This window comes from Varanus komodoensis, unplaced genomic scaffold (assembly GCF_004798865.1).
Source record: "Varanus komodoensis strain SLA01 unplaced genomic scaffold, ASM479886v1 scaffold18_3, whole genome shotgun sequence".
NCBI lineage: Eukaryota > Metazoa > Chordata > Lepidosauria > Squamata > Varanidae > Varanus > Varanus komodoensis.
The window spans coordinates 14,663,382-14,674,479 of NW_025335549.1; the positions used below are offsets into that span (position 1 = coordinate 14,663,382).

The 11,098-nt window shown below is 46.7% G+C and overlaps 1 protein-coding gene across 2 annotated transcripts; it reads left to right on the plus strand.

Moving 5' to 3' along the window:
• The first annotated feature begins 4,564 nt into the window (after nt 1-4,564).
• Nucleotides 4,565-10,651, plus strand: NXT2 (nuclear transport factor 2 like export factor 2). Of its 2 annotated transcripts, XM_044427409.1 has the most exons (5): nt 4,565-4,687; nt 5,916-6,002; nt 6,460-6,604; nt 7,100-7,291; nt 9,984-10,651. In XM_044427409.1, exons 1-4 carry the CDS (start codon nt 4,673-4,675, stop codon nt 7,276-7,278), a joined length of 426 nt encoding a protein of 141 aa, XP_044283344.1. In that variant the 5' UTR covers nt 4,565-4,672; the 3' UTR covers nt 7,279-7,291; nt 9,984-10,651. The 2 variants fall into 2 exon arrangements, with proteins under 2 accessions (XP_044283344.1, XP_044283343.1); XM_044427408.1 differs by lacking the exon at nt 9,984-10,651 and having other exon boundaries at nt 7,100-7,542.
• The last annotated feature ends 447 nt before the right edge of the window (nt 10,652-11,098 follow it).

The window sequence follows — 11,098 nt, forward strand, 5'->3', positions numbered from 1 at the left end:
TGCTACAAATCAAAACAATAGTTAAAGACACAGTATTGCAGGATGTTGAATAGCTGGCACTGGTGATGAAGCGAGATTCTCCTGGAAATGGTCTCCTTGGATCATCCAAAGCTGCATGCTTATTTTTCTTTCCATTTATTTTTATCTGCCAGTTTGGACTCTCAACATACCATGTTCGATTAAGTTCAGTTTGCAGCAGAGCTACTATCTCTACAATAAATGTTCTAGCTCAAGCAAAAACATTCCTTCTTAGAGTTTCTAGCTAGTTACTATGCCCTCTTCAGGTTTATGAAAGGCAGAAGCGGAGAAAAAGTGGAGGGCATAAAGAGGAAATGGTGTCAGACTTTCAGTTTAAAAAGAGATGGAGAGCTGGATTCATGCACCAATTAACTTTTGCAGACATGAGAGATGTTTGGGAGAGATTCCTCACATGAGGCACTGGAATCATACATGCTGCTGTATCATCTTTTAGCATCATAACAGGAGGTGGAATTTTCCATACCCACAGGCAGAATTAAGCTCTTTTGTCTCTGGAAATTTTACAAGTACAAACACAGATTTAGATTTCAGGTGCAATATTGCCTGAACTACCCAAGTGTGTTACCCAAGAGGAAGTGGGAGAATCTAAGCAGTCCCAACTCTCTGTTCCTGTTAAATTCACCTCCAATTTGGCCTTGGATTGTTGTTTTTGTATTTTATGTTGTCTTTAGGTAGTAGTTGCGGGGAGGGGTCCCCAGGTCACCTGTTATAAGTCTTCTCCACTAAAATGAGATGTACTGTATTTTAATTTAAATTGTAATAATTACTTCTAAATTTGCATCAACACTTACATGAATATGCCCAAGGAGCTTTCATGCAAAATGGTGTTATCTGTTTTGATGAAGCATAAGTACATGTCCTATTCCTGCATAAATATGCATAGGATTGTGTTACCAGCAGCTTCATTTAGGAAGGGAAAAAAAAGAGTTTTCTTTCAAGCAAATTAGGGGGCAAGCCTATGGCCTTCTAAACCTAGTCTAGAATTTCGAGCCTAGCTCGAAATTTCCTAGGTGAAAGCTGGGGCTCCTTGGGACATGCCCTCTTCACTATTACACCCAGTATGGCAAGATCCATACGGGCTACAGCTGCAAAGTCCGAAGAATTACCTCAAGTCTAGCATGGGGAGGGGCTCCAGGGGGCAGGAACAGGAAGAATGAGGCTCTACTAAGATACCATTTCATTTTTTTACTAGGTGGACTGTGGGAGTACTGTGGACATAATCTATCATGACTTCATCAAAGGTTACAACAATTAAAACAGAATAAAATACAGTATACAAACAGAAATTACAAATAATAAACATTAAAAGAAGCATAAAATGCACAGTACTGATAACATACCCCACAGTTAAAAGACTACTGGTTTTAGTAATTAAAACACCATTGGAAGAAAATTGCCTTCTGGCATCTAAAAATGTCTTCTGGTGTGTTACCTGGCACCTAAAAGAATGTAGAGAAGGTGCCAGGCAAACCTCTCTGAGGAGCTCATTCCAGAGTCGGGGTGCCACTGCAGAAAAGGCCGTTCTTCATGTCCCCACCCTCCTTATTTCCTGAGGAGGGGGTGCCTTCAGAAAGGCCTCAGATGCAGATCTAAGGTGCCAGGTAGGTTTGTACAAGAAGAGGTGTTTCTTTAGATACCCTGGTCCCAAGCTGTTTAGCCACTTAAGCTAGTGTTTAAACACCTTGAATTGGGCCTGGACCTCAACTGGGAGCCAGTGAAGATGGTAGAAGACTGGCTTTATATGATCATACCTGCCAGTCCTCGTTAAAAATCTGGCCGCCCTATTCTGAACCAACCAAAGTTTCAGGACTATCTTCAAGGGAAGTCCCATGTAGAGCACATTGCAATACTCCAGGTGAGAGGTCACCAGTGCATGGATATCTGTTGTCAGGTACTGTCTGCCAAGATACAGCTGCAACCACTATATCAGCTTAAGCTGATAGAAGGCGCTCATGGCCACCAAATCTGTCTGGAATTCCAGGGATAATTCAGGGTGCAGAAGCAACCCCAAGCTGCGAACCCTGTCCTTTAGGGAGAGTGTGACCCCATCCAGGCCCTTCCAAGATGATCTCCATCTTATCTGGATTAAGTTTCAGTTTATTAGCCCTCATCCAATCCACTACTGAGGCCAGACCCCAATTCCGAGCATCCAATGCCACAACTGTGTCTGATGGAAAAGTAGAGCTGAGTATCATCAGCACATTGGTGACAACTCATCCCACACCTTCCGATGATCTCACCGGGCGGTTTCATGCAGTTGTTAAAAAGCATGAGGGATAAAATAGAGTCCTTTGGAACTCCATGGCATAAATGCCATGGTGCAGAGCAATAATCACTCAGCACCACCTTCTGGACACGGCCAGTCAAGTAGGAGTGGAACCACGGCAAAGCAGTGCCCCCTACGCCCAACTCACCTGTCCAGAAGGATGCTGTGGCTGATGGTATCGAAAGTGGCTGAGCAGTCCAGGAGAACCAACAGAGTTGCACTAATTAATAGATGCTAGTGGTGATCAATAGATAGACTAAATTAGGTCTAAATAAAGAGGCAGTGGCCTGGGCTGGCAGAATAATGGTTAGCTAAAGGAACTAAGGTCAAAAATGTAGGGGTCAAGGAAAGGAATGCCTTGTACTTAGCTAAGTTGACATCAGCAGAAATTCATTCTAAGACAATCATGAGATGAAGACTGTTAGATCAACTTCCCTATTTTATATGAACTGCTGCCTTTTGTGCTTGCAAATAACCTTTTTATGTCTCTAAACTTTGCTCCATATTCTGAGCTATAAAATGTCTGTGTAAGATGCAGAAGAGAAGACATCGTTCAGTTGGTGAACGTGTAGCACTGTCAGGTACTTGCCAATAAAGGACTTGTGGTCTGAATCTCAATCATTTGCTTGGGTTTCTATTTTACAGAACTGTTTGCTGCATAACCACATGTATTTTAAATTGTTACACTGTTATATGTTTTGTTGAAAACAGTTCTGAGAGCTTTGATAACTATGAATGGTATACAAAAGCATTAAATAATATCAATCAATGAAAATAAACTGCTTTCTTCCATATCCAGAGTCATCTAGGGAAGATGAGAATTGTAGCCCACACAACCAGAGGATGCTGGCTTGGAAAAAAATTGGCTTTATATAGAAGAAACAAAGAAGATGAAAAATGAGGAACAATACAATTGGCTGCCACATCTTTCATGCCTCCTACTGCTTTTATCCACACACAGAGTGGGGAAAGAACCACCCATGCTGGCTGCCCTTGGATCTTTGAAAAAAGAGCAAGATTAAAATATCCCAAATAAACAGTATGGGGAAACTGTGCCAGACACACACTCTCCCATTATTCTAGGAGTATGATGGGGAAAGCCTTGGGAGCACTACTTGAACAGAAAAGTAGGTTATTTTAGTTCCATGGCATGAAACAATGCCAAATACTTGCCCATTAATTTGCTGCTAAGGAGACAGGTACAGGCAGAGTTTCAAAGCCGGTAACTTTAAATCTGACCTGCCCCTGACTACTATGTTCAATGCCAGTCCAGGATGTTTGGCTGCATGAAGAGTGTAAACAGCACCCCCTGTGCCCGAAGTGGAGTTCAAATACTGTGTCTCCCTCCCAGGTAGAGCTCACACATTTCAAAGGCCATACTCTTCCATTCAGACACTGATTCCTGCTTTCATCTATTCCCACCCTCTCCCTCCCAGTATTGCCCGAGGCAAGCAGCTTTCTCCTGCTGCATCGTGCTCCACCTTCGCGATGCAGAGAACTACAAATCCGAAGAACAACAATTAAGCAACGGAGGAATGTGCCCTTGAGCATGTACAGAGTGCCAATCCAATTTTACGGTCAGCTGGAGGATGAAGAGAGCGCTTCTGGGCAGGCATTCCATCTTCAGACGAGGGCTCTGTGCACGTGTCTGAAGAGGGTGAACATCTGCGAGGAAAGTAGGCTTTGACTGTCTACTTTCAAGAAGGGTGTCCTTATGTCGGGCACCCTTCGCCGGTCTGTAACCAGGTATTCCTTTTCTACTTATGTCTCTACCACGTTTCTCTCTAGCTTTCCTCGGAGGAGCTGAAGATGGTCCCCTTCCATTTTACGGGTGAATCTGGCCCTCTACAGTTAAGTTTTACGGATTGTCCTTAAAGCGGGGACCACGCGTGTCGTAAACAACTCCCGCTACCATAGTAACCGAGCTCCCAGATTTCCGGCCACCGCCATTAGTCGTAAATCCCTCCGAAGGCCTCCTAGGGCGGGGTTCTGCCGCTCTAGCCGATCATCTCCATGGTGGAACTGCTTCCTCGGCTCCCTAAAAATAGAAAAAGAAAAAACACGTTGGCCCACTTTGGACTCACAATAAACCCATCGGGGAGTGCAGAGTGGTTGGCTCACTCTGCGCGTCCTCCTCCCTGCGGATACGCGACCGCACTTTGGAGCTCGTCCCGGAACGGTCGGGACGCGGGTCTGTGCTGCATACCGGAAGGCCTTGCGGGATGCACCGAAAGGAGGAAACGGAATTGACGTCACGGGGCATTTCCGTTTCTGGCCTAGGTTACGGGCGTTTCGCATCTCGCTTGAGGAGCTGTTTCTCGGCTGCTGCTGCTTTGGCGGGCTGGGGCTCCGGGAGACGCCGCCTACATGGCCTCCCCTGTGGTGAGTGAGTGAGTGAGTGAGTGAGTGAGTGAGTGAGTGGGCGGGCGGGCGGGCGATGTATTGCGAGCCAGGCAAGAATCGGAGGAAACGTGCCGCATCGATGAGAGAGGCCTTCCCCAGCGTGGCGTTCTTCCGATGTGTTTGACTACAACTCCCATCATGAGAGGCTTGATGAGAGAGGCAGTCCAACGCATCTGGCCTTCCCCAAGCTGGTATCTTCCAGGTGATTTCGGCTACAGCACCCAAGCACTCCGGGCCATCGGCCCTGTTGGCTGGGATATCGTGACAGTTGAAGTCGGGCTGAGCAAGACCGCGCGCCCTCGTCTTACGCCAACCTCCCACTGCCCGCCTCCTTGGCAGACAGGCAGGCAGGCAGGCAGGCAGGCAGGCAGGCGGCAGTTGGGGACAGGTTCTTCTCAGTGGTGACAGCCATTTATTAACTTTCTTGCCCTGGGAGGCTTTCCTGGTGGCTAAATAGCCATCGTTTCAGCGTCACGTGGAGAACTTTTTAATTTCCCCAAAACTTTAAGTGAAAGTTGCAATAACTTCTATTGTTACTGGTTTTCCTCACGTTTGAAAAGTCTTGGGTTTTTTGTTGCTTCAGTCAAATAGTGGACAAACTGTTTCCTTCCAAATGCTTTGGACTACAGTGCCAGTCTTCACTGTGCTGAATGGGGCTGATGGGAGTTGGGGAGATCAAAACATTTGGAGGGAACCAGGTTGGGTTAGTGTATTGACCATGGCAGAAAGATGTGAAGTTATATGCTTGTTAAGTCACAGAGCTCTCTGGGTTGCATGTGTCAGAAATGTAGATGTCTTTTCCCCCCCTCACTTTCTCTGTCTAACCTACCTACAGATTCACAGAACTGTGTCTGTTGCTGGTTTGGGTTCACCTGTGTACAAAGGAGCCCTTACATCATGTCTGATTTGCAAACAACCATGCCATCTTTGGTTTCTTCTTAAAATACTAGTGTTGCCATGTTGAACAAGGGATATCACAGTTCAAACGTTGGCGCTTGGCTAGGCCAGGTTGTGAATATGCACTATTTGGTTGGAGTTAAATCCACTTTTTCCAGATCCAAGTCCACATCTTTGGCCACAGTGGTTCCTGGGTGCCACAAAGTTTGCTGTATTTGGGCTGGACAAGATAGAGTCCTCTTCTATGTACAGCATACTTCTGATGGCCTTTGATAATCATTTCACTTAGCTGTGTGCTTTGTTTGTTTAGGACTTCAAAACATATGTGGATCAAGCTTGTAGAGCTGCTGAAGAGTTTGCAAACATTTACTATGAAACCATGGATAAAAGGAGGCGGGTATGTCACAGTTGTTGTTCTGCTTACCAGGTTTTTAAAACGAGCTACTCACCGTTTTTCTCTAAGTATACCCCTGAACTCCTAACTTGCCTCATTTTTCTTTCTTGCCTGTGTTGATGTTGTTTAGAATATTCCATGTAGTGGTGGACATGCCTTTAGAGGATCCTGTCATTTTGTCCCATAGTTCAATCCTATGAATGCTTCTCTCCCAATATAATCATTCAGAATTACTGTTAGGAAAGTGCATAAGATTGGAACCCAAGATTTCAATTTTTTTTCAAAGAAACCATAGTTAACATTATCCTTTTTTTGAAAAGAGTCTTCATGCCTTTCCTAACAGGGAAAAAAGCAGAAAAGTTGACAGTCTGAGCAAGACAGTATTCACACATGACCCTCCTGGGGCACTGGAAGTACAATTGCTCCTGAAATTCATGTAATGTTTCCTAATGTTTCTTAGGTGTTGACCAGATTGTACACAGAAGATGCCGCACTAGTTTGGAATGGAAATGCAGTATCTGGGCAAGAAGCACTTGCTAAATTCTTTGAAATGTTGCCTTCTAGTGAATTTCAAGTTACCACATTTGATTGCCAGCCTGTTCATGGTAAGCTGTGTAACCAAGCAAACAAATTGACAAATCAAGGAAGATGACTCCTGTTCTTTACAGGAGGATGTGTGACAGTACACTCTTTACCAAACAAAAAGCAACCCCATGCTCCTGTACCATCTTTCAAAGTTTCAAAATAGATCAAAATGCCAAAAATGGCAGAACAGGTTTGCTGCTGTTGTGTATTTCTTCTTAGAAAACTGCCCTTAATGTCGCTTCTGAGATAGCGTGTTGATGATGTCTTGATCAGCTCTGGCCTGTTTGTCAATAAAACAGCTAGTGGCATTGGCATAATCTCCGGATAACAGGAAGGCACTTTCAGAAATATCTCTGTAAATTAATTGTGAGGCAGAATAGCTCTTTTTTAAAAGTTCACAGTGCTTCATCTAACTCTTAAAAATTAATTAAGCTAACCTGCTGGCATTGTGTGTATAAGCAGGATGTTGGGGAGGTAGCATGTCTTCATATGTTTTTTTTTCTTTCTTTCCGAAGAGCAAGCTACTCAAAACCAAACCACCGTCCTAGTTGTGACATGTGGAACTGTCAAATTTGATGGGAACAAGCAACAATACTTCAATCAGAACTTCTTGCTAACAGCACAAACTACAAACAATAACACAGTGTGGAAGATCATGAGTGATTGTTTCCGTTTCCAAGAGTGGCCTAGTTAGAAGGCCGTGAAAGGTGGGCTATTTCCCTCTGGACACAGTACTTCCGTTTTGGGGCAGTCCTACTCTGGATATGGGAAACCAACTCTTTTGGATATACTGCAGTTTTTCAGGATCAACCAACTTCATGATGACATCCATCCTGTTCTTAATCGAAGAGCACTAGCTGGGCACTCTCAACCTGAAATGTTTTTGGACAAGCACCATCAGTCGCAGGTTTTCTTTGTTTTGGTGAAAAATTAAAATGGCTGTGGCAGTCCAAGTATGCATATGATTCCTGACTAATTTCTAAAGTGTGTTCTGGAATTCAGAGTTCTTACTGAAGCTACAAGTAAAGTAACTTGCTAGGAGAAGCTTGTCTGAAAGACAAGTATATCTCTATGGGGATGATAGGTATTATTTCATGAGGGCTGCCCTAGAAACCATTATTTGTAAGAGATTCTGCAGTGAGATAAGGTTGAATAATTTCTGCTGCAGAAAAAGAAGATGAGGGAAGTTTTCCTCTAAACTTGCAGGGCAGATCTTGTATGAGGCAACTCTGTATTTCATAACTTCACTTAAGTACATCGACGTGTTGGAATGTCTTGAGCAGCTTCAGACTTGGCAAGAGCAGGAGTGACAAGGGACTGGCAGTCTGCCCCTCTTGCCATGTTGCATTTGCCAGCTCGGCAAAACAATTCCCTCCTTTTATCAGAAGACAGAGAGGCCCGTGGGCAGCAGGAAGTATGCAGCATCTGTGCTCTGCTCTCCACTGTAATGCCCAAACTCTTGGGGGTGTGGTTTTTCAGGTTCTGGTGTTTCCTCCTCCCACATTCCTGTATCAAGAAACACTGCTGGGTCAAATCTCATTTTCTTCATGCAGTGCTCATGCTGACCCAAGCTGCAGTGATTCAGACGAAATCCGCAACTGCTCCGGTCCCCTTGGAGTTCATCTCCCATCACTACCACCATCAAGCACATCCATGCGAAGTTCCATCAGGACTTGCTCCTTGCAGAAAGTGGGAAAGGCCGCATTGGCACACTCCCTTTTTATCAAGGCAGTGAAATTACCTCTCCTGTTTCTGCAGACAAATCTTACGCTGCCGGCCTTCATGGAGAAACGCTCCTTGCTGAGTGCATTCTGCCAGTTATAGCAGAAAGCACAGTTCCTGCTTGTGGCTTCACGTGCAGGACAGTTTCCCACGTGAAGGAACATGGCAGCCTTCCCAGCATTGAGAATTTAGAAGCATTGCTTAGCTCAGGGTGGATTAGTGAGACCTTGGCCGGCTGATCTTACCAAGTCCTTAATGCTCAGGGTCATAGCCTTGTTTTCATATCAGAATTTAGACAGGAGAAAAGAAGCATTTAGTATTAAACTTCAGGCATATTAAATGGACAGCACTTTTGATAGTAACAGACTGACTGGCACTCGACTAATTTATCGCGCCATTGTGTTGGTGCAGCTGTTTGCCTCTGTGCCGTTGAGGTGTGCTGTGTGGCAATGCTCCATTCCTTAATCTGGCCAAAAATGTAAAATCTTACTTCAAACACATTAGGCATACTTTTAACATGAATTGGAATTCCAGTAAGTTTGACGCAACACACGCATCAGATCCTGTGTGAGCAGTGATTTGGGCTTTCTGGATCATTTTTAGTCATTTCCGCTAGGGAGGTTGGGCCTTCTATTTCATCAGCACTATTTATTCTTTTCTAAAAACTGGTTAAAACTATTGCATGAGGTGGTGATGTGATCGTGTCAAACCCTTTTGTCTACCTACATGTGTAAGAGTGTGCGTCTAACGCTGGTCTGGTTCACACAGAACTTCTGCTTACTAAACCCTCCAGGAGCATCCCAGCCCTGGGTTATTTGCTGTGACGAGTACCCAGCACTCTGGGTTGTTGAGGGAGAAACTAAAATTTTATCCCACAAACCACTGGCTGCAACTCTAGTCTGTTTCTCAGCATCCCAGAGTGCTGAGTTCAGAACAGGGTTTTCCTAGATTGTTGAGCAAAGTGGAAGTGGGCAAGCAGTTATGCACCAGAATGCTTGCAGAATCAGTTCTGGGTTCAGGCATGGTGAGCAACCCAGGATTGCTTAACCCAGTGGAAGCAAACAGGCGCCCACACACTTGCAAGCTCCTCATGACTGCAACTGCCCATGGTTAAACGGCTCACGGGTAATTGTGTGAACCTGGCTCAGTAATCTCAGATCCATGTGGGAAAGGTGAAGTTGCAGCCACAAAGCTAGTAGTACAAAGAGTTTTACCTCTCAAGTGTGCTAGGAAGCCGATTAATTCCCTCGATGCCACGAACACTGAGCAAAGCCCGCTGAAGTGAGATTCTATGAATCCACAACAAAGAAAGGCAAAGATTTGAAAATTGTCCCTCAGAATCTGCTGCTGAGCCTCTTTTCCAAGGAAGCCTAGGAGCTGCTTTACCTACTAGCAACAGAAGAATTTAGGATCATAATCTCAGGATGGTGGAATAGCTTCCCAATCTTTTCAGTGCAGGGTTTTGCTTTTGTTGTATTTTATTTTGCTATCAATACGTGCATCCAATTACTTGCAAGTGCAGAAAAAAATCAAGATCTCCCAACTAAGTCTTACGTTTGCGCCAAAGTCCATAAACGTTGCAAGCAGGAGATGTCCTAATAGTCTGACCTGATCTCTCCCAAATAAATTTTGGATTTCAGGCTGGCCTGCTAATCCTCTTCCAATTCTTATCCGCAGGAAGCAACACACAGCAACTTGCTGGATTTGTAACTATATGGCAATCTTGGTACATGCTGGATCGGGTAAGAGGAGTGGAAAATGCCCCCCTTTAAAAAGTGACTCGATATACAGAGAACGAACACTGCAGTGGACTCTTCCTTAAGTCTCTTTGAGATCCGCCAGATCGCTTTGGCCGTAGCTGGAGCCAGAATGAGAAATGGGGAAGGTATTGGTTCTCTTTGGGATGGGAGTTTTGGGGTTCCGTGGCTCCTTAGTCTCGCTTCGCTTAGTCTTGCAGCCCGGGGCTTCCACGTGGCTGCTCCCTTTTTGTCTCGGGCCACTGCAGCCATTGTCCCTTCCTCCTCCATCTGTGGCCTGGACAGCTGCCGGAAGCACTTGCACCTGTGCAGGGAGGTCCTTGCTGTAACCACTGAAAGGTTCAGGGAGGTCCTTGCTGTAACAGGCAAAATGCAAGAGGTATTTTCTAAAGCCATCCTCTGCACCTTTCCCCATGGCTGGCCCTCCGCCGAAATGTCAGCAGCCCTCCGCTGCCTCCCAGAGCGCCCGCGCGTCCCGAGCCGAGAGGCGATCCAAATCAAGCCGCGTTTTCGCAGGGAGGGCGTCCCTCGGCGACCGCTGCCGCTCCGCCTTCTGCACCCAGCCGTCGAACCCCGCACCGGCGCCGCGCCCCTCTCCACCCGGGCCACGCACTGCCGGCCGCCCATTCAAGCGCCCGGTCTTCCCCTGCCAGCCTGGCAGCGCCCAGGATCGCGCGCAGGGGGCCGGGCGCCGCGCCCTCACGGGCGCCCCTCGCTGTCCCCGCTGCTCCGCCGCTCCTCGCGGGCGGCGGCGGGCGGCGGCGGCGCGCCCTGCTCCAGGCTGAGCTCCCGGGCGGCCGCCCTTCTCGGCCCCGCCGCCGCCCAGTCGTGCTCGATGTAGAGGTGGTAGGGGTCGTGCTTGGACTCCAGCTTCCTGGAGCGCGTGTAGGCCAGGATCAGGCCCCCCGCCAGGCAGCCGTAGAAGATCATGATGAGCAGGATGTACAGGTAGGCGTCGTCCGCGCCCGCCCGCCCGCCCGACGGCGGCGGCGGCGGCGGCGCCAGGGAGGGCGCGGGGCCCGTGCCCGGCGCGCC

What these genes read in the sequence shown, in the direction of transcription:
- NXT2 (XM_044427409.1), top strand. An exon ending in CCATGGATAAAAGGAGGCGG is followed by an intron (nt 6,003 to 6,459) that starts GTATGTCACAGT and finishes AATGTTTCTTAG; the next exon opens with GTGTTGACCAGATTGTACAC. An exon ending in TGATTGCCAGCCTGTTCATG is followed by an intron (nt 6,605 to 7,099) that starts GTAAGCTGTGTA and finishes TTCTTTCCGAAG; the next exon opens with AGCAAGCTACTCAAAACCAA.